Below are 27370 nucleotides of genomic sequence, written 5' to 3' on the forward strand. Positions count from 1 at the left end.
ACCATAATTTTTTTGTTCAGATGAATCCTATGAGTGAAGTTGAATTTCAAGTAGTTGATGGAGGCAAGAATTTTTTAGTAAAGTTGAATTATAATAGCTGCAGTTGTCTTTTTTGTGATCTAGAAGGAATTCTATGTGCTCATGCTCTTATTGTGATTCGTAGTCTTAATTTGGATCCTTATGCATTCGTTTCACAGTATTATTATGCTACTTTATTGTCTGCAACTTATGGTGGTTTAGTTCGTCCGATTGGTAACCATACTGATTGGAGTGTTGTGGAGGTGAATGACAATATATTGCCTCTAGTATTTAGACGTCCAGCAGGAAGGCCTCGAAAAAGTAGGATTCCTTCTATTGGTGAAGTTTCAAAGAGCTCAAAATGTAGTCGTTGTAAGAGAGCCGGTCATAATATTAGAACGTGTACATTTGAACCTATTTGAACAATTTAATTGTTTTGAAATTTAGCAATTATCAATGATGTATTATTTGAACAATTTACTTATTTTGAAATTTAGCAATTATCAATGATGTATTATTTAAACAATTTACTTATTTTGAAATTTAGCGATTATCAATGATGTATTATTTGAACAATTTATTTTGGAATATTTTCTTCTCTACTTCATTTTTTTTATTATTCTTTTTTTTTTTGTTCTTAATTGATACACTTGATATAAGGTATTTAAAGTTCAATATACTTGTGATATACTCAATATAAGGTCTATCAACACACAGAAGCATTCTTGTTTTAATTGATCTATGAAATATAAGATACTTCAAATGCAAAGATATCAAAACAAGATAAGATATACCACATACCAAAGGTACCTATGTGATTCAAAAAATACCTATGTGATTCAAGATAAGGTATATCATATACAAAAAATACCTATGTGATTTAAGATAAGGTATATCACATACAAAAGATACTAATGTGATTCAAGATAAAGTATATCACATACAAAAAATACCTATGTGATTTAAGATAAAGTGTCCAAAAAAAAAGTTTATCAAGGTAGCAAATCAAAACTTGGTGTTTCAAATGCAACGTTTGACTTTTTTCTCTTTTTGAGAGATTTCTTCTTTTGGGCCAATTTCAAATCAATAGCTTTTGGTGTGGGTTTCAATTTTCTTTTTGGCCGCTCATGTTGCACTTTACACTTTTCATCATTGGCAGCAAGTTGTGAAGCTTTCCTTGTAAGTACTCTATTTTTAGTAGCCTAAAAAAATACAATTTTATTTATTAGTATTTTATAAAAGAAAATTAAAATCTTAAAAGTATTATAGTTAAAATGATTTTACCACTTGTTTGTCTTTATCGTTCTTTTCCTTTGTCCTCCCTTTTTCATTTTATTGGCGTTTTTACTGTGTTATCACCCAAATCCAATGTCATAACAATAAATCAACATATTTTTCCTGTGTTATCACCCAAATCCAATGGCATAACAATAAATCAACATGTATCAGCAAGTTTATGTACATAGAATAATAAGGTGTATCAGTCAATATATAAGCTTAAGTTTAGAAATATATTGTTTAGTTATAACCTCTTGAATTTTGAAGATATCTTCAACTAATTTGAGGCTAGTTTCCATTAACTCCTTTCCATCCAACTCTCTTTCATTTGGTTGTTCTTAAGATTCTTCAATCTTTAAATGAAAAGTATGAAAATAGGTGAATAAGTCAGATGATATATCTAGTATTATATATTTTATCAAAATGTATACTAAATTACTTACGGTTGGGTTATGTGCTTCTTTTGAAACTTCGCTCATTTGTTTTTGTTCATTGTCTTTTTCATTCTTTAATAAATAAGTAGAAATTTTTATTAAGACAAGCATAACAATAAAATGATATACCTTATTGTTCTATGAAAGTATATTATAAGTTACTTACATTTTTGTCTTCATTTTCTGCATTCATCGGTTGATCTTCTGCATTCACTTCTTGAGTCTCTATTTTTTTCTCTTTTTTTTTTTTTGGCATTTTTCTTGATTCTTTTATAATTTATGAAAATGTATAAGTATAAGTAAATTGAATAATTAATATCCATAAGAAAAATAAAATTATTGTAGGTAAACTAAATGTATATTACATTGTTGATAAACTTATCAATTTTCTTGATTGCTTGCTTCAGTTCTTCTGCATTCTCTTCTTCATTAATCTGTAATATTAATATATCACTATCAATAAATGATGTGTATCGGTATCATTTATATAAGTTGTATGTTATATCGGTGACAATATACCTTAAATAACAATAAATTTACCTCAGTTCAAAATAAAAATAATATATTTACCTCCGCATCATCCAAGTTATGAATATTCATTCTTTCCTTAAGACGTTGCAAACTTAAAGTTTGAGCATGATTTTCATGGTACGATCCTTGTGATTATTTTTCTGTTGGCATTCTTTCATTGATTATGGTGATTATATTATTTAACAATTCAAATACTTCATTTTTTTTTCTTTTTTTACGATATTCTTCAAGCTTTCCAAGTCCTTTTTTACTTCTTGAATTTCTTTTCGTAACGATTTTTTTGTCTCATCATTTACAGTTTCATCCTCATCACCTTCGTCATTCTCATCTTCTGTTTCTTCACTTCGTTCTTTCTCAACTTCATTTGGTTGGTCATTTAGAAAGAATTGAAAGTTTGGAGAGATTAGTTCATCGCTAGTTGGAGTGAAAGGGATAACTGTAAACTGCATTTCTAAAATATAAGTTACATCAGTTGATACACTTCATATGAAGTTAACTACGTACATAAACAAAGTGATATACCTACAATGTAGTATATGACTAATTAGGTTGTAGAAGAAAAAGAACTTACATCACTTGACTTGCAGTAATTCCATTGCAGATATGTCCAAACAGGTTGCTGTTCTAATTTCCAATTTATGATTCTTAGGCTTCGATGTCCAATTCTTGTGGCTATCCCATTTGGACTTTCAGAAAGCTTTGGGATGATTTCTAGTGTCTAACAAACTAAAATGTGTGGAAATCCTTGTAGTGAGAAATTGACAGTCAAGTCTTCTGCAGCTCTTCTCATATATTCAACAGTTAAGTTAAAAGACAACCTATCCATGGAAAGTTTAGCAAAGTTTCCTCATCATCTATTATTTTAAGGTGTTTCCAATCTACTACATTATGGAGTTGTTTGTAGTTGATGAACAGTCTAAAATAAAAAGATTTATTAAGTTTAACCATGAGTTAGTCATTAAGTTATGCTATACTAAAGGCTGCAATAATTTTGTTTCTGTCTAATGTATCAATATTACTAAAGCAAACGGTTCTCAATTCACTATTGAACTCCTCTTTGATATTTGAAGTTGTGGGTGTGGGAATGGTTGACAATTCAGTTCGCTTATTAAATGAAATTCTCTCAATCCAAATTTTACTATATTACCCTCTAGATTGAAAATCAAAGTGTCGTCAGTTGATTGCTTAGACATTCTTCTAATCAAATGAACTAACAATTGTCCAGGACACTTTTTGATTTGAACATCAAGAAGGTGCCCAAATGGACCCTTCCTAAACATTTGCATTTGCTCTTTGGACAACTTTTTGACAATTGACTCTATTATTGTCAACTTTAAATAGTAATGAACTTTGTATGCAAGGTTCACTTCAGCATTAACCTGTTTAAATAAATTGAGAATGATTCATTCAATCAAGTTGATCAGGTATACAAATCAATGTATTATCAACAACAAATCAAGTGTATTAAATCTATCAAGTGTATCATCACGCCATAACAAGTGTATCAATAGTATATAAAGTGTATCATGCTTAGTGCATCAAGTGTATTTAATTGATTAAATGTATCAATAGTTTAGCAAGTGTATCAACAAACAAGTGTTTCAAACTAATAATATGTATCAAGGAAGTTTAGCAAGTGATTAAGTGTATTAATCTATCAAGTGTATCAACAAACCATAACAAGTGTATCAACAATACATAAAGTGTATCATGCTTAGTGCATCAAGTGTATTTAATTGATTAAATGTATCAATAGTTTAGCAAGTGTATCAACAAACAAGTGTTTCAAACTAATAATATGTATCAAGGAAGTTTAGCAAGTGATTAAGTGTATTAATCTATCAAGTGTATCAACAAACCATAACAAGTGTATCAACAATACATAAAGTGTATCATGCTTAGTGCATCAAGTGTATTTAATTGATTGAGTGCATCAACAGTTGAGCAAGTGTATCAACAGTATATATTGGTATAAATAATTACCTCTTTCTTGAATGATCCTTTCTTCTTTCTTTGCCCTTTTCTACTCTTTAAACTTTCACCTTTTTCAAAATTTATTTTTCTTTTTGTCGTTTTAACTTTTTCAATATTTTTCCTGTTTTGTTTGTATTCGACAAAAGTATATAAAATATTAGTTTCAAAAAGTTATTTGTATTCAACAAAAATATAAAATATTAGAAAAAGAAATTAAAAATATTGGCTGAAATGTATAGAAGTGTATGAGTTAGAAAAAGAAATCTAACAATAGTCTCTGTGAAGTGAATAGATGTGTATGAAATACCTTGCCATTTTTCGATTGAATTGAATCGAAGTTCTAAAGTGTATCGACAAGATGTGGCTGAAGTTTGTTCCTTTGAATAGTTAAAACGTGAAGAGGAGAAAGAAAATAGCAAGTTCGTTCGAAGGAAGTCTCTGCGTTTTCATCATGGTGAAACCCTAAAATTTGGGGAAGATGAAAAGTTAAAACATGAAGGGAAAAAAAGGCGTGAAATGACTGAAGGGTAGCTTCGCAATTTTGTATTTTTAAAATATGAGCTGGGCTCCATTTTTGCTATTTTTGCAAATGTAAAAGTAATGTGTTATAGGCCCAATTAATGATAATACAATTGTCATATCTGCAAGAGGCCCAACTTTTATTTGATTGTTTAAGATCATATACTAAATATAAAAGACGGTAAAAAAATGTCTATTAGATTTAGGTAGCACCAAAATTTAAACGTACAAAAAAATTCTAAAAAATGATTTAGATTGGGAAAGCCAAATCTAAACAAACGTATACAAAAAAAAATAATAATAAATAAACGATGGTATACCAAAAAATCTTACAAAAAAATTCGTTTAATCAATCTACCAACCATCAAATCACAATCGTGCAACTAAATCTATCCAAATTAAACGATAGTGTACAAAGAATTTAAAAAATAAATCGTTTAAATTTGAGCCAAATCTAAACGATTGTATACCAATAGCCAAATATAAACAATCGTGTAGCAAATATATTGAGTGTGTTGTTAACGGGTCATTTTTTGTATTTTTCATGGTAGGTTTTTTCCATTTTCAGAATTGTTCTATATAGTCATAAATATTTTGATGCTTTGTTATATTTTTTAAAAGATCTAGTTTGAAATATTTAGTTATATTTGTAAATAATTTGGAAAGTTTTTAAAATATAAAATAATTACATTGAAAGCATATAAAATTTAAAGCAACTAAAATTAGAAATTGAGTATTGATGGACAAAATAACAATAACAACAACAATAATAAATCTACTTTGATCTTTAACTAAAACACAAAAATGTAGCACTAATTTTAAAGAGTAATTAGGTTTTTATAATTTAAATTTAAATTACCAAACAATATTTCGGTTGATTTAATTTTTAAATCCCCACTGTTTGAAGTCAAGTTTATTCTTTTTTCTTCTTTTGGCCGTTCTCCGCCAAGTCCCAAATAATAAAATATCATTATGCGGTAGAATATGTAGGTAACAAATTTAAAATCTATAGTAATGCCCCCTTTATATAAAACTTTAAAATATATATCGTAAATAAATAAGGTTACTTTTTATAAATATAACAAACTAAAAAAATATTTACGACTATATAATAAAATAAAAAAGTCCACAAAACTAATTATTTTTTTAAAATATTCCAAATTTACTCATTCTTCTTCCTATGAGATCTGTTTTTTTTTATTTGTTCAAGATCCTCTATCAAATTCAAATGATCGTGTATCAAATAATCCAAAAGAATTTATAAAAATCGTAAACCAAATGTGAACATGTACCAAAATTCTTGAAAAAAAATCCAAATCTAAACGATCCTAAAAAAATAAAGAATCTAAAAAAAATAGTTTAGATTTAGTTCGTAAATATTGTATCTTGTATTTTTTAAAAGACTCTAATAAATAATTGCAATAAAATGTAACTAACTATATTAGAAATGATCCTTATAAATTATATTTTAGAAAAAAAAATAGAAACTCAAAGATAATTTATATAAAAAAATATTTTTGAAGAAGGATTATAAAAGAAGTGGTTAGGATTTTGAAATTTACAATTCTAATTTTAGATGGATTTAAAATTATTTATATATAATACAGCTAACGAGGAAAATTAGCCTTTTCATTTATTATTTTCTTTGTAACAAAGCCTTTTCATTTCATTTTCATGTTTGAAAGAAAACGCGTTGTGGACCCTAAGACCATTTAATTCCCAAAAATAAATGAATTGAAAACTAGACAAAATTAATTAAATTTTATCTTAAAATTTTAATTCATCGCAAACTTAATCTTAATCTTAAATAAAACCAATCAAATACTTCAAAATAAAGATTAATACCCAAATCTAGGCTAGAAAAGTATTTCAATTAAGTTAAAAATCATGACATATTTCATTGAAGTTAAAAGTTCTGATAATCGTTAATACTCAACTTGTTGTAATCAAGATTAGAAGTATGCATAAGTTAATTTTTTATTTGAACATAATATATTTTTTTGAGTTAAGTTAAATGTTTTATTTATAGGTTAAAAACACATAATTAACTAATTGAACTTAAATATTGCCATTTAAGCTATGTGTAAATTGATAAATAATTAATATATATTTTTTTTTGTAAATGCACCTATATTATTTTTAAATCAATTGGAATAATAGAGATTTATTATTTTCGATATTTTTTCAATTGAGTTATGTTTAAAAAAGAAAGAAAGAAAGGAGATGATTGAGAATAAAGTTTTTTAACCTAAAATATTTTCAAAATCCGAAGCATTAACCTAATGTTTTATTCAGTTCATTGTTTTCAACCAATTTAAAAAAGAAAAGAATTAAACATCAAAGGATCATATTAAAAGAAAAAAAAATATTTTAAATAAGAAAATTACTGAAAATAAGATTACTTTTGGATTGGATATGAATGGAAGGCGTTAAAAAAGTGAATCAATGATCATAATCTTGTTTAGTTATTTAATTACAATTAAATAAGATAAACAAAGAATTTGGAAAACAAGAAATTAAAAAAATAAAATTATTCATTTAGGGGAAAAATGGAATGTAAATGATGGTGAAAAGAGAGCGGCAACCACAACGAAAACCATCGTCCCAACAACAACAAACCTTCTTCTTCATCTTCATTCATCAACCGCTCAGAACAACAACAACTGTTTAATAATACACAATTAAAGATTTTAGAGAGACACAGAGAGAGAAACCGAGGTTTAGAGAGAGAAACTGAGAGAGATTGTTGAATCTTCAGCTTCGATCTTCTCTCTTCTCTTTTCTGTTTCTGTTGGATCCTTATCATCTCATCTCTCTCGCATTCTCTTTACACACTGACGTCGTTTCTCCCTAACTCGATTCTTCATTCCCTTTCCCCCCCTGTGTATCTCTCTCGATCTACACTTATTTATTCTAGATTCTGCTATTTTCTTCTTTATTTTTGGAATGTTCAACTGATTTCCTTCTGTTTTTGTTTCCTTTTGTTCGCATTTTGTAGTTTTACTCTGGATTCATGATGGAGCCTTCTGTTATTACTCCAGGACAGGTATTGCGTTGATTTGATTCGTTTTTTCTTCTTCTTTATTTCTTCGATGTGGATTTTTGGAGAGTTGTGTAATTCTTTCGTCTTGTGGTGTGTGTATGTGTATGGAATTCTTGTTTAGTGAAGTTCACTGCCAGTTTAAGTTCATTTGATTGATTGAAATTGAATTTCGCATTTCCCTGCACTGTCGGTAACGTGTTTTGGTTTAGTTGGCAATTAATAATTTCCACCGACAAAGTTTCTCCTCGCCTTTGTTCTTTTTTTTTTTTTTTTTTAGCTCCTTATTCTCAATTCAAGATTTAGATCATGGACTGCCCCACAAATACAGAGCTATTGTATTGTTCACTGGAAATTAACACTTCTTCTTCATGGAAGCTTGTCTTGATACATTTTTATTTTCATTATGCAATTTGTCCATGATTTTTTTAAAGTTTTTGTCCTTGTTTTATTCACTTTCAATTCATCCTACATTTCTTAAAGTTTATCTAGGCTTTGTAGGAGTGTTAGATTATGAGTGTCGATGTTCATATGTTATAATTTTCTTAGATATTTGATTATCCAATGTATGAGAACAATACGGGGACAGACTGGAATTACTTTAAAAAATTATCTCAGTTTTGAAATTAGTTAATATTGATTCGATTGTTACTAATTTGACACTAAATGATATCGTTTGGTGTTATTTCCTATCTCTTTTTATTTGTTGCCTCAAGTATTTTACTTTGTAGCATTCTATGCCTGAAATAACTGACGAGTATGTTTTCATGTCTCAGATTTCGTTTCTTCTCGGAATATCTCCGATCTTTGTTTCATGGATATATTCAGAATTCCTGGAATATAGGAAATCTTCAGCTCCTCCTAAAGCGTGAGAAATTCTCTGCAATTTTTGTTTTTTAGCTTTACATTATAATGCTCTCTGTTTTTATAAGTAGTTGGAAGGATTTGCCTTGAAAGTTGAGTGATTGTGTGAATGTGATAGTTTTCATCATTTATCTTCTATAATAATTTATGTAAAATTTAATCCATGAAATGTTTTTTATTCCAAAAAACAGTTTATGTAAAATTCCTTTGATCACTATGCATAATAAGAGTTAAAATGTCTCGTTTAAGAAAATAGGCATTTAACAAGGAGGAGGAAGGAAAGGAAATGCTATTTCTTATTCAATTTGTATTTGACTTGTTTGTTTTATCTGTCTTTTTACTTGTCCCAGTCAAAGACAACCCATGCATTTTTTTCCTTTCTTTTTAAAATGATATATATATTGAAGTTTCTTGCATTGCAGTCATTCGGACATTAATCTCGCTGACTTGGGAGGCGTGACAGTAAAAGAAGATGATCAAGCCGTTCTATTGGAAGGAGGTCTGGCTAGACCAGCATCTGCAAAAATTCATAGTTCATCCATCACAACGAATTTGATAAGGTTACTTCCATTTTCTGTTGGACGTTTAATCATAAATGTTTCCTTCTTAAGTACTCCGTTTCTAAAAGTTCTTTCTCCTATCTTAACTTTTCTGGTCTCTAGGTTTTTTACACTGGATGATACTTTCTTGCTAGAAAATCGTACTACCTTGAGAGCAATGTGAGTTTTAACATGATTGATCTTAACTTGATTAACCAATAATATCAAGTAAACTGTAACTCACTATTGCAATCTTGCTTAGGTCTGAATTTGGAGCGATTCTGTTGTATTTCTTTGTATGTGACCGTACATCTATCCTGGCAGATTCGAAGAAGGTAGTTTTGTTCCCTCTTGATTTCAATTTGTGCTTAACATTTTTCTTGGAATTAATTTCATTTCAATCTATTAAAAAAATACTTTTTGCCGAAATGCTTTTGTTTTTATTTCTTAATTTCTCTATTATCAGAGAAACAAGACCATTGCCAGATACTATTGTTCATAGCTAAGATGAGCTGGTAGTTGAGCCTGAAATGCATAGACATTTATTATTTCTCATTTATTGTGTCATTTATTATTTTTCTAATTCAATCCTTTAAAAGTTTCATCCTTACAGCTACAGATATTCAACATTTTATTTTTTAATATCTTTTTTACCTGCGTTAAGAAGATATTTATTTATACTGTTAAGTTAAATGGTTCTTTTCTTTGATAGAATTACAGCCGTGACCTCTTTCTCTTTCTCTACATTCTACTCATCATTGTTTCGGGAGCAACATCTTTAAAAAAACACAGCGACAAGTCAGCATTCTCTGGGAAATCTATTCTTTACCTCAATCGGCATCAGACAGAGGAGTGGAAAGGATGGATGCAGGCAAGTTGTATTTTAATGTAAATGTAATACATAGTGGATTCCTCTTTGGAAATAGTAATCTTAGGGCATGATTGAGAGATTGAAATGGTTAAAATCACTTTTGTTATTTACAAGAATGACTTTGAGACATGCTTTTCATCGTTCAAAACCAATTTTGATGATATGAAAATTAATTTAAAAGTGTAAAATTACATATTAAATTAATTTGAGTGATTAAAGGTGTTTCAAGTAATTTTGGATGTGACAAAAGTGGTTTTAACAATTTCAAAATCGTTCCCCAAGAGTGTTATTATTGTCATTGTTGTAAAATTTCTGATTTTATGGTGCATTGTTGTATTGTTAGCCTATTTTGATTTATAATAACATCCATTGTACATGTTTTCCCAATTATTTTTGGGCTTTTGAATGTAATTTATGTGCTGTAAAAGTGTATCCACTTCTTTCATTCTAGTGTTAACAAATTCGAGCGAATTTATGTATTCAATTTCCAAATGTTCTAATATTCTTAACGTCTATTTGGTAGCATATCAATTACTGTATTTTCTTCAGCTATTTTGCTCGTGCCAATGTTTTAGTTTAGCTTGTTTTACTTGGTTTGGTTATTGTCAAGCCATTAACATCTTTCTCTGTGGTTTCTTCACAGGTTCTTTTCTTGATGTACCATTATTTTGCTGCTGCAGAGATATACAATGCAATACGCATGTTTATTGCTGCATATGTTTGGATGACCGGATTTGGAAATTTTTCATATTATTACATCAGAAAGGATTTTAGTGTTGCTCGCTTTGCTCAGGTTATTTTTAGTTATGCTTAAAATTCTTTCTATGTACAAAGGTTTATGAATGACTGCCTCCCAGCGCCCAAAAGAGATGGTGATCAAGTAACTTTAGTTAATCTCTATTATTATATGCAGATGATGTGGCGGCTAAATTTCTTCGTTATATTCTGCTGTATCGTTCTCAACAATGATTATATGCTGTACTACATATGTCCAATGCATACACTTTTCACTCTAATGGTTTATGGAGCTCTTGGTATTTTTAACAAGTATAACGAGAAAAGCTCAGTGATAGCAGCGAAGATTCTTGCTTGCTTCCTTGTTGTAATTCTCATTTGGGAAGTTCCTGGTGTTTTTGATGCACTTTGGAGTCCTTTAACATTCCTTTTAGGTAAGCACTGAACACGCCCCTTGCTGAAAAAAAGAGGGAAAAAGAAAATAGAAATTTGGATAGCTGTTTGTTTCTTTGTCTCTTCAACCATTTTGATCAATCTTATGTTTGTGGAGTAGTAAGGTCCTCCAATTATTTTGATGTAAAAAATTTAGTGATTTTTTGTTTTAGGAACTTATTTTCCAACCTAGCTGTTTAGCTTGGTTGTATACTAAATTTGGGCTATACAGGTGCATTACAAGTTCAAAAGTTTTGGCTATACTTTATCGACAACTTATTTCTGATGATTTTTAAGACTTCAAATGATATATTTTCATACTGGTAAACTTCTAGATAATTGGGTTTCTTTGAAAACGGTAGCAACCGTTCAAACCATTTGGTTTTCTCATTTCTGCATTTTTGTTTTTTTCATTCTTCTTTTTTATTTCATATGTTGCGTAGTGATCACTTTTCCTTCTTTTTTCTTGGATATCTAACAGGTTATACTGATCCTGCAAAACCTCAACTCCCTAAATTGCATGAATGGCATTTCAGATCTGGACTCGACCGATATATATGGATTGTTGGAATGATCTATGCCTATTTTCACCCCAACGTAAACTGATGCACCTGAATTTGTTAGGATTTTTTTTTGTGACTGTTAGTTTTCTAAAAAACAAGTTTTCTTTTTGTTCACTTGCCTTAAAACAAATCATTTTTTATTATCTAGGTCGAGAAATGGATGGAGAAATTAGAGGAAGCTGATACCAGGAAGAGAGTCTCTATAAAGGCGTGCATCGTTACAGTTGCCTTGTCCGTAAGTTAGATGAACTTGTGACTACTGATGTATTTTGTGTAGCAACAATAATCTACTTTTAGTAATTGTGTTTCTCGATGCTTTCTGCTTTTCCAGGTTGGCTATATGTGGTATGAGTGGATTTATAAGCTGGACAAAATTTCATACAACAAGTATCATCCTTACACATCATGGATTCCCATAACGTATGTATTGGAGAAGTTTTCTATCTTTAACTCTTATTTGTTTTTTAGTATCTTATCACTGATGTCGTTTTCTTTTGATTCTAGTGTTTACATATGCCTGCGGAATTTTACCCAGCAGTTCAGAAACTACTCTTTGACACTATTTGCGTATGTGTTTCTTATCTACGGAGTACTATGAAATATTAAAGCTTTTAACTTCTTGCAATATATTCTGTTGTATTTTCTAACTATTTTAAATCATCAGGTGGCTTGGCAAGATTACCCTTGAAACTTACATTTCACAATTTCATATATGGCTGAGGTGAGAATTTTATTTATGTGCAACTCTTTATTTAATCCATTCTTTTCTAATGTGACGTGATTCAGAATAATCTCACAAGAACGATCAAAATGGGTCAGTGTAGTGGAATAATTTATGTGGAATTTAAAATATGCTTTCCAATATCAAAGACATGCCATTTTTATTTTCTCGGTCTGTTTGTGCAGATCAAATGTACCCAATGGACAACCTAAGTGGCTTCTTTGTATCATTCCAGAATATCCTATGCTCAATTTCATGCTCACCACAACAATCTATATATTTGTAAGTGAAATTTTACATGGTCTTTTATTCTGAAAGGAAGATTCACTATTTATAAATTTCATTTCCTTACATGATGATTTGTAAACTGATCCTCTTTTGCAGCTCTCTCTTCGGATATTTGAATTAACAAATACTCTTAAGGCTGCCTTTATCCCCACAAAAGATGATAGGCGTCTATTGCATAATTTACTTGCCGGTGGTGCAATTGGTTTATGTTTATACAGCATGTCATTGATTTTCTTCGGTTTCTTCGTTTAACGGTAAGCCCTTTTCTCAACCTTTTTTTCAACTTTTATATCGGAGGAAAGTGCATTATTAGATAGGTTTTTTCAGCTGTAGGACATTCCCTTCCGTTATGGCTTTCTAACTTGTTGAAACTTTTTGAGTTGATGAGTTTCTATTTCTAATTGGTGATTCAGATATTATGTGAATGGAAAGAGCCATTTCTACACTGTTTATTTCCAGTTGGAAATGTGCAAAAGTGAAAGGAAATGAATTTTTTTGGTTGCATATCCCAATTGGTTCGATAGGCTTCCTTCAACTGTCCTTTTACGTTTTTCAAGCTTCAAAGACGAGGCTGTAGAAATTTGCAACTGCAAGCAATGATGGTATGTTCTAAACTCATCCACAGAAGAAGAAAAGAAATATATAGCCGATTTTGGTTACGTAGCCTTGTCCATTTTTATGTATTATAGTTGTTCAGAATTGAAATTATGCCAATTTTTATAAAAATGGATTTCTATTTCCATCTGTTAGAAATTATTGATAATGTTCATCGTATAATAAATTCTTCCTAATAGTTTTGCCTCTTTTCTTGATGGAGTATACCTAACAATTGCATGTTCTTATTTCATGTTGTTTTTTCTGACTTTTTGTACAAACTTTGAAAGAACTACACCCTCTTCCTTCAACTATGGACTGTGAAACCTTCCATGTAAAATTCTTACCGCTGTAACGACCAACGCGTTGTCCTTTTCCAGATTTCAGTAACGGTTTTGAACATGCCATGGATGGCTTAATTAGCGGTTGCACTAAGGACCTAATAAAAGTCAAACTTAGGATCATTTGTCTTAAGAATCAAAAAGTCAGGAGAACCTGTTTGTTGTGTTTAATTTTGTCTTTGAAAAGATAATGTATGTTGTTAAGAGATCTAAAACTATTTCACAATATCATTAGTAAGATGTGGATGTGTATAATATAGGTCCATCTTGCAGCTACAGGTGGTAGGCAAAATAAGTCATCCAAAATTCAACATCTAACTCAACCCCACTAGAAAAGGTATAAGAGACGATTTATTTAATGAACCAACAATAAGTTTGGATATTGACACTTTCTATGGATTGAGAAGGACATCTTCTTAGCTCAGATGTAGTGATCCTTCACTCAATATTTTTTATTAAGAAAAAAGTTTACTCAAATATCTATGTCATTTGAATAAAATGGTATTTTGTTTCAAAGTTTATAATTTTGGTGATAAGTTATGGAGATATAATTTATAATTTAAAAGGAAAATATTTGAAAAATAAATATTAAAATTGCAATAAAGTATATATTAAAGGGGATCAAATCCTCCCCCTACATATAATAAATGTTGAAGGAAAATATTTTAAATATAAATATTCAAGAATAAGACCGTGAGTATAATACAATATATATTAAAAAACTTATAAGAGAAAATTATAAAAGGTTATCGTGGCATTATATATTTGAAAAATATACTATAAATACAATCACATATCCGAAATATACTATAAAAAACTAATTACATATGAAAATATTGAAAAAAAAACAGTATATATACGAAAATATCCATTGTCTACCACAATATATTACTCAACATATTATATATTGAAACAAGTTACGAGATAAGAAATTAGTAATTTATGTAATTAAGGGTTATGGTGAATATAAAAATGGGAAACTTACGTAAATGTAACAAAACACTAAACTATTTAGTGTTCGTATAGCAAAACTTTTAGTCATTTTTTAAATATTTCAGGTTTGTCGTTTATTGTTTTCCTGCTGCGATTTCGTTTTTCTTCTTTCTTTCTTTTTTTCTATAAATTTTTTTCATCATCTTTCTTATTTTCAATTTTTTATTTACGTTGTTTAGTCTTTCAATCATTTTTCTTCTTTTCCTCTTTTTTTTTTCGCTGCGATTTCTTTCCATTGTCTTTCTTCTTTTCCTTTTTTTTACGTCGTGTAGTAAAAATAGCAAAATCTAAAAGATCGTGTATAAATAATTTTGAAAAAAAAAATCATTTAGATTGAAGTAGCCAAATGTAAACGTGTAAAAAAATAAACAATCATGTAAAAAAAATAATAAATCGTGTATAAAAATTTTTGAAAAAAAATCATTTGGATTGAAGTAGTTAAATGTAAACAATCGTGGTTTATCGTCTACCAAAATAATTAAAAACGTCGCGTACTAAATTTTGAAAAGAAAAAATCATTTAGATTTGGGTCTCCAAATCTAAACGATCATGTAACCAAATTTAAACTTAACCAAATTAAACGGTCATGTAACAAAATTAAACAATGGAATTGAAAAGATAAATTGTAGCAATATCTAAACGATTGTGTATAAATTGTAGTCATATTTGAACGATCGCGTATAAATTGTAATCATATCTAAATGATCGCGTGTCAAACAATAATAAAATCTAAACGATCGCGTGTCAAACAATAATAAAATCTAAACAATAATAAAATTACTTCTAAGGTTAATTTTACGGAGAAGATCTAATAATGAAATATTGGGACATTTATGAAACATGAATGTTGGTTATAGTTCTAAATTTTTCAAAAGAGAATCTTTGTAAAAGGAACAAAAAGTGGGAATGTTGACAAAATCTGGAGTGAGCCCCACGTTATTCTTATTTTAGATAAGGATGCAGTAAAGTAAATTTTACACATTTTTAGTAGGTGCATTCCAAATATCCCCTTCTTCACTACATAATAGGTTAATAGGTTTTGATTGGATAATTTGATGGAATACCCAAATGATAATAGAACTGTATAATTAGAATAATTTAAAATTTTAATAACTAAACTTTATAACAAAATCTACAAAACTTATAAATGGATGTATGAGCTTCAAATCAAAGCTTACTAACTTCTTTTTGCAATAACAACTAACTTTCTACTCTCAAAATTCATAAGTAATTGAGCTTTTTAACATTAACATATTTATAAACATAACAACTTCATTAAGCAAACTTTTTAAATACAATCAAACTTATGAACATAAAATTAAAAGAAATTATATTTTAAATGAAAAATATAGTAATATATCACCATCTAATTATTGTTCTTGTATAATTACTATTATTATTGTTATGTAAGCAATTTTGATTGAAACTAATTCCAAATGACTAATTTTACTATTTATTTTAGCTTAGTATATAATCAAGAACAAAAGTAATGTTATCAAATTTAAGGCGATTCATACATTTTATTCTCATTCTTGATTTTTAGTAAACAAAACACTCAAAATAAAATAAAGTTTTGCTCACATTTTCTATTATTCTTATTCCTTGATTCTTGAACACCCTTTTAAAATGTTCTTTTCTTTTTTTTAACTTAAAATAATAGTTGAAAAAAATGAAGGGTTTCCTCCTATAAAAGACAAATAAATTTTATCTTTTTATGTCTTCTTAAAAAAATTTTGTAGTCATGGTACAAACTCATGAAAATCTTCCACTAATTGCAGGTTAGTATTCTCTAAATCAATAATAAATTTCTTAAAAGAGGGAATTTTATAAGTTGTTTTTAAATTTTATCACATTGAATATCTTTTTTAGTTTTTGTATAGTTTATTTCATTTTGGATGTGCATAAATTTTGATGATATTAGAAGACAGATTACCATATTTCTCATTCCATTCTTGTTCAATGAAAAGAAGTAGAGCTGTGAGTTTGAGTTATTATTATGTTGTTCTATTTTCTTTTTATATATACTATTAATTATATTAGAACCATGTTTATATTAATAACTAAATTTACGTATAAAAAGAGGGTTAAAAGTTACGAAATTATTATATTTCTTTATACTTAGACCTCGCTAATTTTCTTTTTTTCTTGAATTCTATATTTTAATTTGAAGAAAAAAATTGATTTGTTGGTTTTTCTTAGAAAAAAACTAGCTTTTAAAAACTAATTATTTTTTTAATTTTCAAATTTTGGTTTGGTTTTTGAAAATATTAGTATAGTTAATATAAAAACAAATAAATTTTGATGCAAAGTTTATAAGCTTAATTTTCAAAAACTAAAAAGTTAAGAAATCCAACTTTAGTTTTTAAATTTTTGAAATTTAAGCTTCTATATCCACCCTTGATTTTCTTTGGTTGGTCTTGAACTTTCTATTAACTTTGAAATTTAAAAGCCAAGAAGAATTGTTTTAAGAGATTGATTTTGTTTCAGAACTCAACCAAGAGTGTTTAAACCATAGTAAGTAAATTGGAAGGGAACAAACAAACATTTAAAAGAACAAAAGCATTATGAAACCTGACAACCTTCTAGTCCAGTACTGGTAATATTAACATACTATTAGTTTAATGCATACACATTGTTTAGCATTGAGAAGAAGCTGATTTCACTTTTGTAAGAAGTTCACGGTTCAACAAAAAGAACCAAACTGAGAATCCACTCATCAGCAAAACAAATGTTCTATGCTTTTATGTTCTATCTTCTAATGATCATCATTTTTTTTTTTTTTTGAACTTTCACAACACAGAATCAGATCATATAGCCAAAGAAGCAAGCTCAGAATTTAATGAGATAAACAAAGAAGCAAGCAGCTCAGAATCTTCAGAACCAATCATCAACGACGAAAAAATGAACCACAAAGTAAATTACATGAAATGGCTTAAGATCGCTTTCTACGTCATCATTCTCCTTATAGGACAAACAGCTGCAAATCTCCTTGGAAGACTGTATTTTGAAAAAGGAGGTAATAGCAAATGGATTGGAACCTTAGTCCAAGTAGCAGGCTTCCCCATCCTCCTTCCTTATTATTACTTCATTGCAAAAACCAAACATAAAACAAACACAAACAAAAACAACATTTCAAAATTATCAGAACAACCAACAGTGTGGAATTTGATTATGATTTATGTCTCATTGGGGGTGTTTGTAGCAGTTGATAGTTACTTATTCTCCGTTGGTTTAATGTACCTCCCTGTCTCCACTTTTTCCCTCCTTTGTTCCTCACAAATCGCGTTCAATGCCATCTTCTCTTTCTTCCTCAACTCCCAAAAATTCACTCCTGCAATCATCACCTCTCTTGTTCTTCTCACCATCTCCTCCACCCTCCTTTTTTTTGAAACAGAATCTGAGGGATCAGTCAAAAACAAAGAGTCTAAGGCTAAATACATGATTGGCTTCATTTGTACCATAGCTGGATCAGCAGGGTATGGCCTACTCCTATCTTTAATACAGCTATTCTTCGACAACGTGATGAAAAGCGAGTCGTTCAAGGCCATTGTGGACATAATTGTGTACCGGTCGTTGGTGGCTTGTGTAACGATTGTTGTTGGGATTTTTGTGAGTGGAGAGTGGAGGGATTTGAAGAGGGAGATGAATGAGTTTGAAATGGGGAAAGTGTCTTATTTTATGACATTGGTTTGGACTACCCTTATGTGGAAAATTTTCACTGTTGGGTCTATTGCTTTGATATTTGAGGTTTCTTCTCTGTTTTCCAATGCTGTAGGTGTTCTGGGATTGCCTATTGTTCCTGTTGCGGCGGTGATTGTCTTTCATGATAACATGAGTAAGCTGAAAGGTGCTTCCATGGCTTTGGCGATTGGAGGTTTTATTGCTTATGTTTATCAGCAGTATGTTGATGATTTCAAGTCCAAGAAAGATTCTAAAAGTTCATTGTGAAGAAATGTGAACAAATTTCGCATCTTTTGTAGAAAGTATGTATTACTCATCTCCATGACTAATTGATTATATATTTGTTTTCAATGTTTCATGGCTCCGTAGTACAAAACAAGATATTAAAGATATTAACTGGTCCTTAATTCAATGTTGAACCTTTCAACACGTTTGTATACAACAGATATTTCAATTCCCAGATGATATTGTACTCAGGATTTTGAGAACTGAGAAGAGGTATGGAGTGAATTCATATAAATCTTTCCTATGAACTCATGATCTTTATTAGAATTAGCGGACGTACATGTTGTATGTTGTTGAAAGCTCCAGGGTTTGTCAAGATTTGATAGTGCCTAATTATATTTGATTATTTTATTTTGGCTTCTATAGCATATAAATAAACGTTATCTATATCATTATGAAATATAGAAAAATAATAAGAAACATAGCATCGTGGTTTAAATGTTCCCGTATCATTATAAAATATAGAAAAATAATAAGAAATTAAAGATAGTATCGTGGTTTTTCTCCCTATTCTAGAGTTTTCCCATAAAATCGTTGTTTGTTTCTTCTCTTTTCTCTCTTTCAATATTTAATTTTACTTTCATTTAATTTTTACATGACGTGCAAATTCCCAAAAAACTTTAGTAGATAACTTTACAAGTTATAATAAGATTGGTCTTAGAACATTAACCTCAATACCTAAAAGTTCCTTATCGTTTCACAAAGTTGAACTAACGAGAAACTTTTCTAGTCAACTTGGTTGGTATATGGGTTATGGTGTTGTCAAATCATTAACATAATTGAAATTGTCTCGGCAATTTTAAGTGTTTTTGGGATTAAGATTTCAAGGAAATAATGTTTTTTAAAAGCTATTTTGAATGATTATGAAGTACTTAAATTTGTTTCCAACGATTGTTTATATATATATATATATACATTTGAAATGTATTCAAGAGGCATGGTCATGAATGCCTTCAATGTAGACTAAATAATAGCAAGGCTCAATGATGGAATTATTTTTAATATTTTTATTTTTGGATGGGTAATCCATACGTTGATGTCTCAAGTCGACCAAATACTGTCCATCCACGATTAGCACTTTCATAATTAGAAACATCATAGGACAAATAAAGTTCCATCTTTACAATTGTCCACTCCAATTACCTTCCTCATCAATTGGTTATGTATAACATATGATTTTATTATTACTGAACTGCACATACGGTTTAATTCATCACTCAATTGAATCATTGAGATTACATTGCACGTCAATTGTGGGCACATAAAAGAACATTCTCTAAGGTCAAACCTCTCGCCAATGTCATTGTTCCCATTCTATCTACATTTCCATAGTTCCCATTCGGCAACTCAATCAAGCAACGACAAATCGCAAGTAACATGATATGATACAACACTATCAACAATCAAACACAAATCAACAATCTGACCATAGATTTTGCAGTTGATTTTTCATGATTTCAGAAAATTCAAAATTTGTTTGTTGGTATTCCTCTCGCCACTAGCCATCATAAAAGACGAAATAAATCACAAAATTTTTGTAAGCTTCTTCAAAAAAATTCTCAACAAACCTCCGTCTCCACAAAATGTTCCAACAGAAACAATAATCCTTCAATCAAATTCCCATACAGGTGATTGGATTTCACAAGTGAGAGCTACTTTGAGTGCAACCTTTGGTCCAATCAAATTTTAATCAAAGCAGTCAACCACCATTGCAACTTAGATTTTAAACAATTATTTCTTTACTACTGCTTTTCTTTTTCTTCCTTCTGTAAAATCATATATTAAATGAAAACAAAATAACATCTCTCTTAATATGAAAATATCTTTCTATATTTCACAATATATTAGAATATCTTAATATACTTTCGACTTCAGCTTTCGTAACAGAGGCAATAAGTTACACAAAGGATCCAAACTGCTAATAGTAAATGTGAAAAATTCTCTAAAATAATCAATGAAAATATCTTCAATAGAACAACGAAGCATCCGACCAGACCACACACACCAAATTGTCCCGAATGCCCATTTCTACCAACCTTCACATGAACATGAACACAATCCAATTCAAAAATCAACATGAGGAGTACCATCATAAACACATCTTTAAGATTGAAGTCAAATGTTGTTTCTATTCTCTCATGCCAAGTAAACACATGGACCTTTACACCCCACTCAACAAGGTTACAATCATCTACAGTTTTTCTCTGTAATTAGCCACCAAACTTGTCATTATCCACCCATTATTTCATTGAGATCCCCACTAAGGATCATTTGTCACACCACCACAAGATTTTGCAATCAAATTCTAATAAATCTTCAAAGAAATAATATTTTTTTCAACTTAGATTTATACGAATTTGCAAAATGAAAACACTTACAAATATAGCAAAATTTTATTAGTCTATGATCGACAATGATAGATATATGGTCTATCAATTAATAGTAGTCTATCAATACTTATCAATATCTATTAGTGTATTTCATACATTTTCGTTTATTTTGATAAATTTGAATTGTTTTCTAGAAAAATATATAAAGATAAGTTTATTCCTTTTTCTAGAAAGAATAAAAGAAAAGAAAAATGAAACTATTCTCAGTTAGGCTGTCTTTGTAAAACCTTCAGCAAGATAGATAACAATAAGCTGTCTTTGAAACTATTCTCAGTTAAATGTTTTATCCTTTTCAATTTTGACTTGTATTCTTTAAAAAGTGGATTATTCTAACTATTCATCAACTTGATCTCTCATGCCCCCATCCTAGCAGTGTTGTTGAAATAGATATTATGCATTTACTCACACTCAAATGTTCTTATATAGTTCAAACAATGAAGACTTTTCTCATCTCATAATAATAATAAATTTTTTTCTGTCTTCTCAACTTTTGTTTTGGTGTGTTTGTCATATAGAGGCAACAGGGTCAATTCTTGTCCCAGAAGAGGACTGTCTTTACTGAGAAAAGAGTTTGTACGCTTCACATAATGAATCAATGGAAAACCTCTTTTTGTATTTACTATTATTATTATTATTTATTAATAAATACTGCTTTTTCTTCTTCTTCTTCTTCTTCTTCATAGCTGGTCGCTCTGCGTATCACTGAGGAAGCTCTTTCACTTTCATTCATGGGAGAAAATCAAGAAAAGTGCATCCAAATAACAGGTCAGTGTTCAACAAATCATAAACAGAATAAAAAGAACATGAAAAAAAGGATTAAAAGATGTTCCTGCTCTATTTTTTTAAAACAGAAACAGAACTTTTCGTTTATCCTTAAATTATAAAGGGATATAGAAAATAGAAAACGAGGGAATTAACAGGCGCAAGAGGAGATCTTTAAGATTCAACACCTATTTGACATTCTATGAAGTAATTTTAGACTTAAGTCATCAAACCTATATGTTTATGCTAATCTCTTCTAATCTTCTTCATTTTAAACTGTCATCCTTCAGGATCAGATGAGATAGCCAAAGAAGGAAATGCCACAGAATCTTCACAAACAATCACCAACCAAACAAATATGACCCACAAAGCAAATTACATGAAGTGGCTTAAGATCTTTGTCTATATCATCTTTATCCTTCTAGGGCAGGCAGTGGCAACCCTTCTTGGAAGACTGTATTTTGACAAAGGAGGCAAAAGCAAATGGCTAGGAACCTTGGTCCAAGTAGCAGGCTTCCCCATCTTCTTTCCTTATTACATCATAATAGCAACCAATCAAAAAACAAACACAAACAACAACATTTCACAAACAGAACAACAACCAACCCTGTTGAAACTAGTTATGGTTTATCTCACATTAGGACTGCTTTTAGCTGCAGATTGCTACTTACTCTCCATTGGCCTCATGTACCTCCCTGTCTCCACTTATTCCCTCATCTCTTCCTCACAATTAGCTTTCAATGCCATCTTCTCCTTCTTCCTCAACTCCCAAAAGTTCACTCCTCCAATCATCAACTCCCTTGTTCTCCTCACCATCTCCTCCACCCTCCTAGTCTTTCAAACAGAATCAGATGGTTCAGCCAACAAGACCTCTAAGGCCAAATATATACTTGGCTTCCTCTGCACCATTGCTGGATCAGCAGGCTATGGCCTAGTGCTTTCTTTGACACAGCTGTTCTTCAACAAGGTCATCAAAAGTGAGTCATTCAAGGCCATTGTCGACTTGATCGTTTACCGGTCGTTTGTTGCTTGTCTAGCCATTGTTGTGGGGCTTTTTGTGAGTGGAGAGTGGAGGGGTTTGAAGAAGGAGATGTATGAGTTTGAGTTGGGGAAAGTCTCTTATTTTATGACATTGATATGGACAGCCATTGTGTGGAAAGTGTACACTGTTGGGTGTGTTGGTTTGATAGTTGAGGTTTCTTCTCTGTTTTCCAATGCTGTATGTGTTCTGGGATTGCCTATAGTTCCTGTTGCAGCAGTGATCATTTTTCACGATAAGATGAGTGGGTTGAAAGGTGTTGCAATGGCTTTGGCAGTTTGGGGTTTTATTTCCTATTCTTATCAGCAATATCTTGATGATTGTAACAAGTCCAAGGAGAATTCCAGCAGTTCATCGTGAAGAAAAGATGGGAAAATGAGGAATGTGGCATCATTTGGAAAATTAAAAGGCATTCAGAATTAACATCAGTTAATGAGCTAAGGCCACGATTATCCTGTGTAAACATCATAATAGAAATGAAAGTAAAAAAGTAGACTCTATTTGATTACTTTTAGGGTTGTTTAATTGTGTTAAATAATAGTACTGATACATCAGACTCACATTTAAATCTGTAATGAAATAACACAATTAGATTATTACTGATATAGTTATTATTGTGGTTATCATTATCGTTACGATTAAAACTAAAAATTTTCAATTTTGACATCTTTATTGTTAGCTTTATCGATATCGATAGTGTTTGACTCTCTAACAATAAATTCTACAAAATTCATAATTTTAGGTATATACACAATAAAAAACAATCTAATTGCGTTTACGATTCAAACTCATTTCAATTGATGTAATCGTCCATCCATGAAATTTCAATACAATTACACCAATTTTCCTTACGGTCTAATAAACGGTAGCCTACGATCAAAACATCAATGTCAATAGATTTTTCAAATTCACAAAAATTTGAGAATATATACATCTTCGAAATATCACTACCAACAAATTTACATTAGTGTTTCATTTTTTCCTATTTTCAGGAGCACAATTTCTTCCCAATTTCTTTCTTCTTCTTCTTCGATTACGTTAGGTTTAAAACCAACTTTTTCTTTCAAATCCAATTTCGTGGAGACCAATTTTTCCAATTTCTTCCTCTTCTTCTAATTTCTCTTCCGATTCACTATTATACTTCTTAGAAAACAAAAGAATGAGGTGAGATTTTTTTTTTTTTTTTTTTTTTGGATTACTATACTAGTTTGTGGCATCTGACTTTTTTATTTTGAAAAAATATCTAAAAAGTATTGCTTTAGATTTGAGTTGCGTGTGATGATTGTTGTGTAGAAATAATTGAAATTGACATTTGATTACCACTCGCTTCATATTTGAGATTGCCAATACTGTTTTAGGATTTGAGTTCATGTGATAGAGTCGTTGTAGAAATAACTAAGCATTCTCTAAAAAATGTGTGAGACACATTTGAAAATGAAAGAATGGGTGAATCTAACAGTGGACACGTTATCAAACACGATGTCACAAACAATATATCCGACAAAGAGTTTTCTTCGGCATTCATTCGTCTAGAAAGGCAAAACGACTAGAGAACAAGATCTACAAAATCTTTAAATCACATGTAATTATATATGGAAAGAATCTTTTATTGAAGTTGTTGTCGGCGATCTCAATGTTATTGCTAATGCTTTAACATATGTCAAATGTTGTTTTTAATAAATCAGTCAACAATGCAATAACAAAAATGTCATTTACTCATAAAAACACAATGAGATTGCAATATTTGGAGTACGAACTTGCTAGAACAACTTAAGGTAATTTTTTCGGTTTTAAAATACTTTTTGAAAGTAAACACTTTTTGTGTTTTGAAATTTCAGAATTGAACAAAGAGAAGCCTGTTAGCGATGCTCGTTTGCATCGTTATCTTATATATTTGTGGACTGCGAAAGGAGTTTATGCCATTTATTTCTTTGACACAATGTTGGGTAAATCAACCTTCTATCGTTGAGTTGGAAAACTTGCTCTCGAGTCAAGAAGCATTGAAGGAACAAATGGTTGGCAACAAACAATCTCAACCCGAGGTGGAAGTTGTTTTTTATACAAAAGATAAGGGATGAGCTAAATGTTCTTTCAAACGTTCTGGTAATGACAGCAATGATTCCAAGGTTGAAGGCAAATTGAAGGGATGTTTTAGGTGTGGCGAGCCAGGGCACATCAAACGTGATTGTTAGGTGAAGGTGGTGTCTCATCGTTGTGGAAAATCATATGTTATATTAGACCAAATCGTCGTGTGGTTCTTAAAGAAACGGAAGCAAATGTTGTCCGTGAAAGTAACAAACCTAAACAATTTAAATGGGACTTGTTCCAAAGCCAAAGAATTTCAAGTTAGTTACTTGTAAATGAGCTTATAAGTTAAAGAAAAAGCTTGATGGTACTGTTCATAGGAATAAACTTGTCTTGTCGCTAGTGATCCACAACAATATGGTTTCGACTATGAAGAGACATTCAGTCCCATTGGCTAAAATGATAACCATTCGGACAATTATTTCATTAGCTGCTAGCAAAGATTGGAAATTGTGACAATTAGATGTGAAGAATGTTTTCCTTTATGGAGAGTTGGATATATCGAGACATTTTCATGTAACAACCTCATGTTTTTGTTTCTAAGAAATGTTTACATTCCGTGTGTCTGCTCAAGAAGGTTTTGTATGGTCTTAAGCAAGCTCCTCATGCTTGGTATGGTAAGATTGCTCAGTATCTTGAATTTTGCGGTTTAAATCTTCAAATGAACATTCAAGTTTATCTGTTAAAAGGGGCAGCCTCTATTTTTGATGAAATAATCATAACAGGTGAGAAGAAGTTGAAATTAATAGTCTTCGAGATGTTTTCTTTATTCGATTTGAAATGAAGGGTTTTGGTGAAGCAAGATGTTTTCTTGGCTTGTAGGTTGAAAGATCATATGGATATTTTGTCTCACGAAGAGAGTGCAATGAGTTTATTGGATCGTTTTGACATGAATGCGTGATCAAAACCAATGACTACTCCTAAGGAGCCCTCCTTGAAGTTGATTAAGGAAGAAGGGAGCCCATTAGCTGATGCAACACTTTTTTGACAACTTGATGGTAGTTTAATTTATTTAACTATCACAAGGCATGATATTTCTTACTCTGGGTGTTATTGCTCAGTTTATGCATAAACCATGTGAAACTCATGCAATTGCAGCAAAAAGGATTCTACGATATGTGAGAAGCACCATATGTTATGACTTATTGTATAAACAAACTACATAATTTGTTTTGAGTGGTAATTTCGTTGATGCAGATTGGGTAGGCAACATAAACGACAAAAATGTTATTCCACAACAGGATATTGTTTCAATACAGGTTCAGGTACGATTCCATAGTGCAACAAGAAGCAGTGAAGCATGATATGTAGCAGCTACTATGGCGACCCAGGAGTGTATTTGGCTGAAAAGGCTTATGGGAGAAATCTTTCCCAGTTCAAGCTATCCAATTTCCATTCTTTGTGTTCCACGCTCGTTGAAACACATTTTCACTTCGTTCAGAGAAAGTCTTAACGCAAGACATTTGGAGAAGACATATTCAAAGGAGCAAGTTGCTGATATATTTACCAAGACTCTTGCTAAAGTCAAGTTTGAAGAATTTAGGAGCGCACTTGATGCTGTTGATCATTTGTTTGCACCAAGGGAAAGTGTCAAAAATTAGTGCAAACTTATTTTGCAATTAGTTATTAATTAAATTAGTTTTTTCTTTAATTGAAGTTAGTGGCTTTTATTCAGGATAGTGGCTCCTAAATTGGAAGACAGTGGCATAATGGTTGACTGAATTGATTAAGAGAGATTAAGGTTAGTAGTAGAAATTTATGGATAATTCATAAATGGTATTTTCTTACTATTCATACAAATATTTGCATTGTTTTCACTTTGATGAATGTAGAACTTAATTAAGACACTTGATCCTCTTTGCAATTGTTTCTCTCTTATTTTCGACTTCTGTTCTTCCCATTAGATGCTTTTTAGTTACACCTTCATCTTCTTTTCCTAACCCTTTTCTTTTAATCAATTTTAGAATATAACTCTCCTTCACTAAAAGTTCAAAATATAGCTATAAATATGTTTTAAAGGCTTTCCAACCTGCATAAAAATTTGTGTCATAGTTTTCTAAAGAGGGATTAAAATGATCCTTTATATATATATATATATATATGTAGGATCAAAACATACAAGAACTAAATTCAAACAAAATTAGATAAAAAAATGCACTAGAGGAAGATAGTATTTCTAGTATATTTTTATCAAATAAATAATAAAAACAGAACCCACTTCCTTTTCAAATCATAATGCAAAGATATCAATAATAATAATAATAATAATGTAAAAAAATCAGGCATCAAGAGGCTAGAGCAAGCAAGCCATGTGTTTGTTTTAAAAGAGTGAGACAACCCAATGCGGTCGTAAACTCTGTACTCCACAAGCAACAAAGTCAAACCTCCCACAA

General features: G+C 30.3%; 3 protein-coding genes across 7 annotated transcripts; all 3 read left to right on the top strand.

Annotated features, from left to right (window-relative positions):
- Nucleotides 1-7315: 7315 nt before the first annotated feature.
- On the top strand, nucleotides 7316-13614 carry LOC103487648 (protein REDUCED WALL ACETYLATION 3). Its single transcript, XM_008446055.3, has 17 exons — nucleotides 7316-7638; nucleotides 7753-7800; nucleotides 8571-8662; nucleotides 9081-9218; nucleotides 9321-9377; nucleotides 9460-9532; nucleotides 9910-10068; nucleotides 10712-10861; nucleotides 10982-11237; nucleotides 11717-11832; nucleotides 11947-12033; nucleotides 12130-12218; nucleotides 12303-12365; nucleotides 12463-12519; nucleotides 12705-12801; nucleotides 12904-13061; nucleotides 13221-13614. The coding sequence occupies exons 2-16, from the start codon at nucleotides 7768-7770 to the stop codon at nucleotides 13057-13059; spliced, it is 1623 nt and encodes a 540-aa protein (XP_008444277.2). The 5' UTR covers nucleotides 7316-7638; nucleotides 7753-7767; the 3' UTR covers nucleotides 13060-13061; nucleotides 13221-13614.
- Nucleotides 13615-16375: 2761 nt separating this feature from the next.
- Nucleotides 16376-19052, top strand: LOC103487623 (probable purine permease 10). 4 transcript variants are annotated; one of them, XM_008446015.2, is made up of 3 exons: nucleotides 16376-16513; nucleotides 17536-18718; nucleotides 18862-19052. In XM_008446015.2, exons 1-2 carry the CDS (start codon nucleotides 16477-16479, stop codon nucleotides 18681-18683), a joined length of 1185 nt encoding a protein of 394 aa, XP_008444237.2. In that variant the 5' UTR covers nucleotides 16376-16476; the 3' UTR covers nucleotides 18684-18718; nucleotides 18862-19052. The 4 variants fall into 4 exon arrangements, with proteins under 4 accessions (XP_008444237.2, XP_008444245.2, XP_008444256.2 ...); XM_008446023.3 differs by having other exon boundaries at nucleotides 17536-17751; nucleotides 18130-18949; XM_008446034.3 differs by having other exon boundaries at nucleotides 17536-17751; nucleotides 18511-18949.
- Nucleotides 19053-21504: 2452 nt separating this feature from the next.
- LOC103487639 (probable purine permease 10) lies at nucleotides 21505-23495 on the top strand. Of its 2 annotated transcripts, none has more exons than XM_051080527.1 (3): nucleotides 21505-21664; nucleotides 21775-21856; nucleotides 22144-23495. In XM_051080527.1, the coding sequence occupies exons 2-3, from the start codon at nucleotides 21820-21822 to the stop codon at nucleotides 23250-23252; spliced, it is 1146 nt and encodes a 381-aa protein (XP_050936484.1). In that variant the 5' UTR covers nucleotides 21505-21664; nucleotides 21775-21819; the 3' UTR covers nucleotides 23253-23495. The 2 variants fall into 2 exon arrangements, with proteins under 2 accessions (XP_050936484.1, XP_050936485.1); XM_051080528.1 differs by having other exon boundaries at nucleotides 21516-21660.
- Nucleotides 23496-27370: the final 3875 nt, after the last annotated feature.

This window comes from Cucumis melo, chromosome 12 (genome assembly GCF_025177605.1).
Source record: "Cucumis melo cultivar AY chromosome 12, USDA_Cmelo_AY_1.0, whole genome shotgun sequence".
Taxonomy (NCBI): domain Eukaryota; kingdom Viridiplantae; phylum Streptophyta; class Magnoliopsida; order Cucurbitales; family Cucurbitaceae; genus Cucumis; species Cucumis melo.

What these genes read in the sequence shown, in the direction of transcription:
- LOC103487648 (XM_008446055.3), top strand. Translation starts at nt 7,768, where the DNA reads ATGATGGAGCCTTCTGTTATTACTCCAGGACAG. An exon ending in ATGCCTATTTTCACCCCAAC is followed by an intron (nt 11,833 to 11,946) that starts GTAAACTGATGC and finishes TTTATTATCTAG; the next exon opens with GTCGAGAAATGGATGGAGAA. An exon ending in TACTCTTTGACACTATTTGC is followed by an intron (nt 12,366 to 12,462) that starts GTATGTGTTTCT and finishes TTAAATCATCAG; the next exon opens with GTGGCTTGGCAAGATTACCC.
- LOC103487623 (XM_008446015.2), top strand. Translation starts at nt 16,477, where the DNA reads ATGGTACAAACTCATGAAAATCTTCCACTAATTGCAG. An exon ending in AAATCTTCCACTAATTGCAG is followed by an intron (nt 16,514 to 17,535) that starts GTTAGTATTCTC and finishes TTCACAACACAG; the next exon opens with AATCAGATCATATAGCCAAA.
- LOC103487639 (XM_051080527.1), top strand. Translation starts at nt 21,820, where the DNA reads ATGGGAGAAAATCAAGAAAAGTGCATCCAAATAACAG. An exon ending in AAAGTGCATCCAAATAACAG is followed by an intron (nt 21,857 to 22,143) that starts GTCAGTGTTCAA and finishes GTCATCCTTCAG; the next exon opens with GATCAGATGAGATAGCCAAA.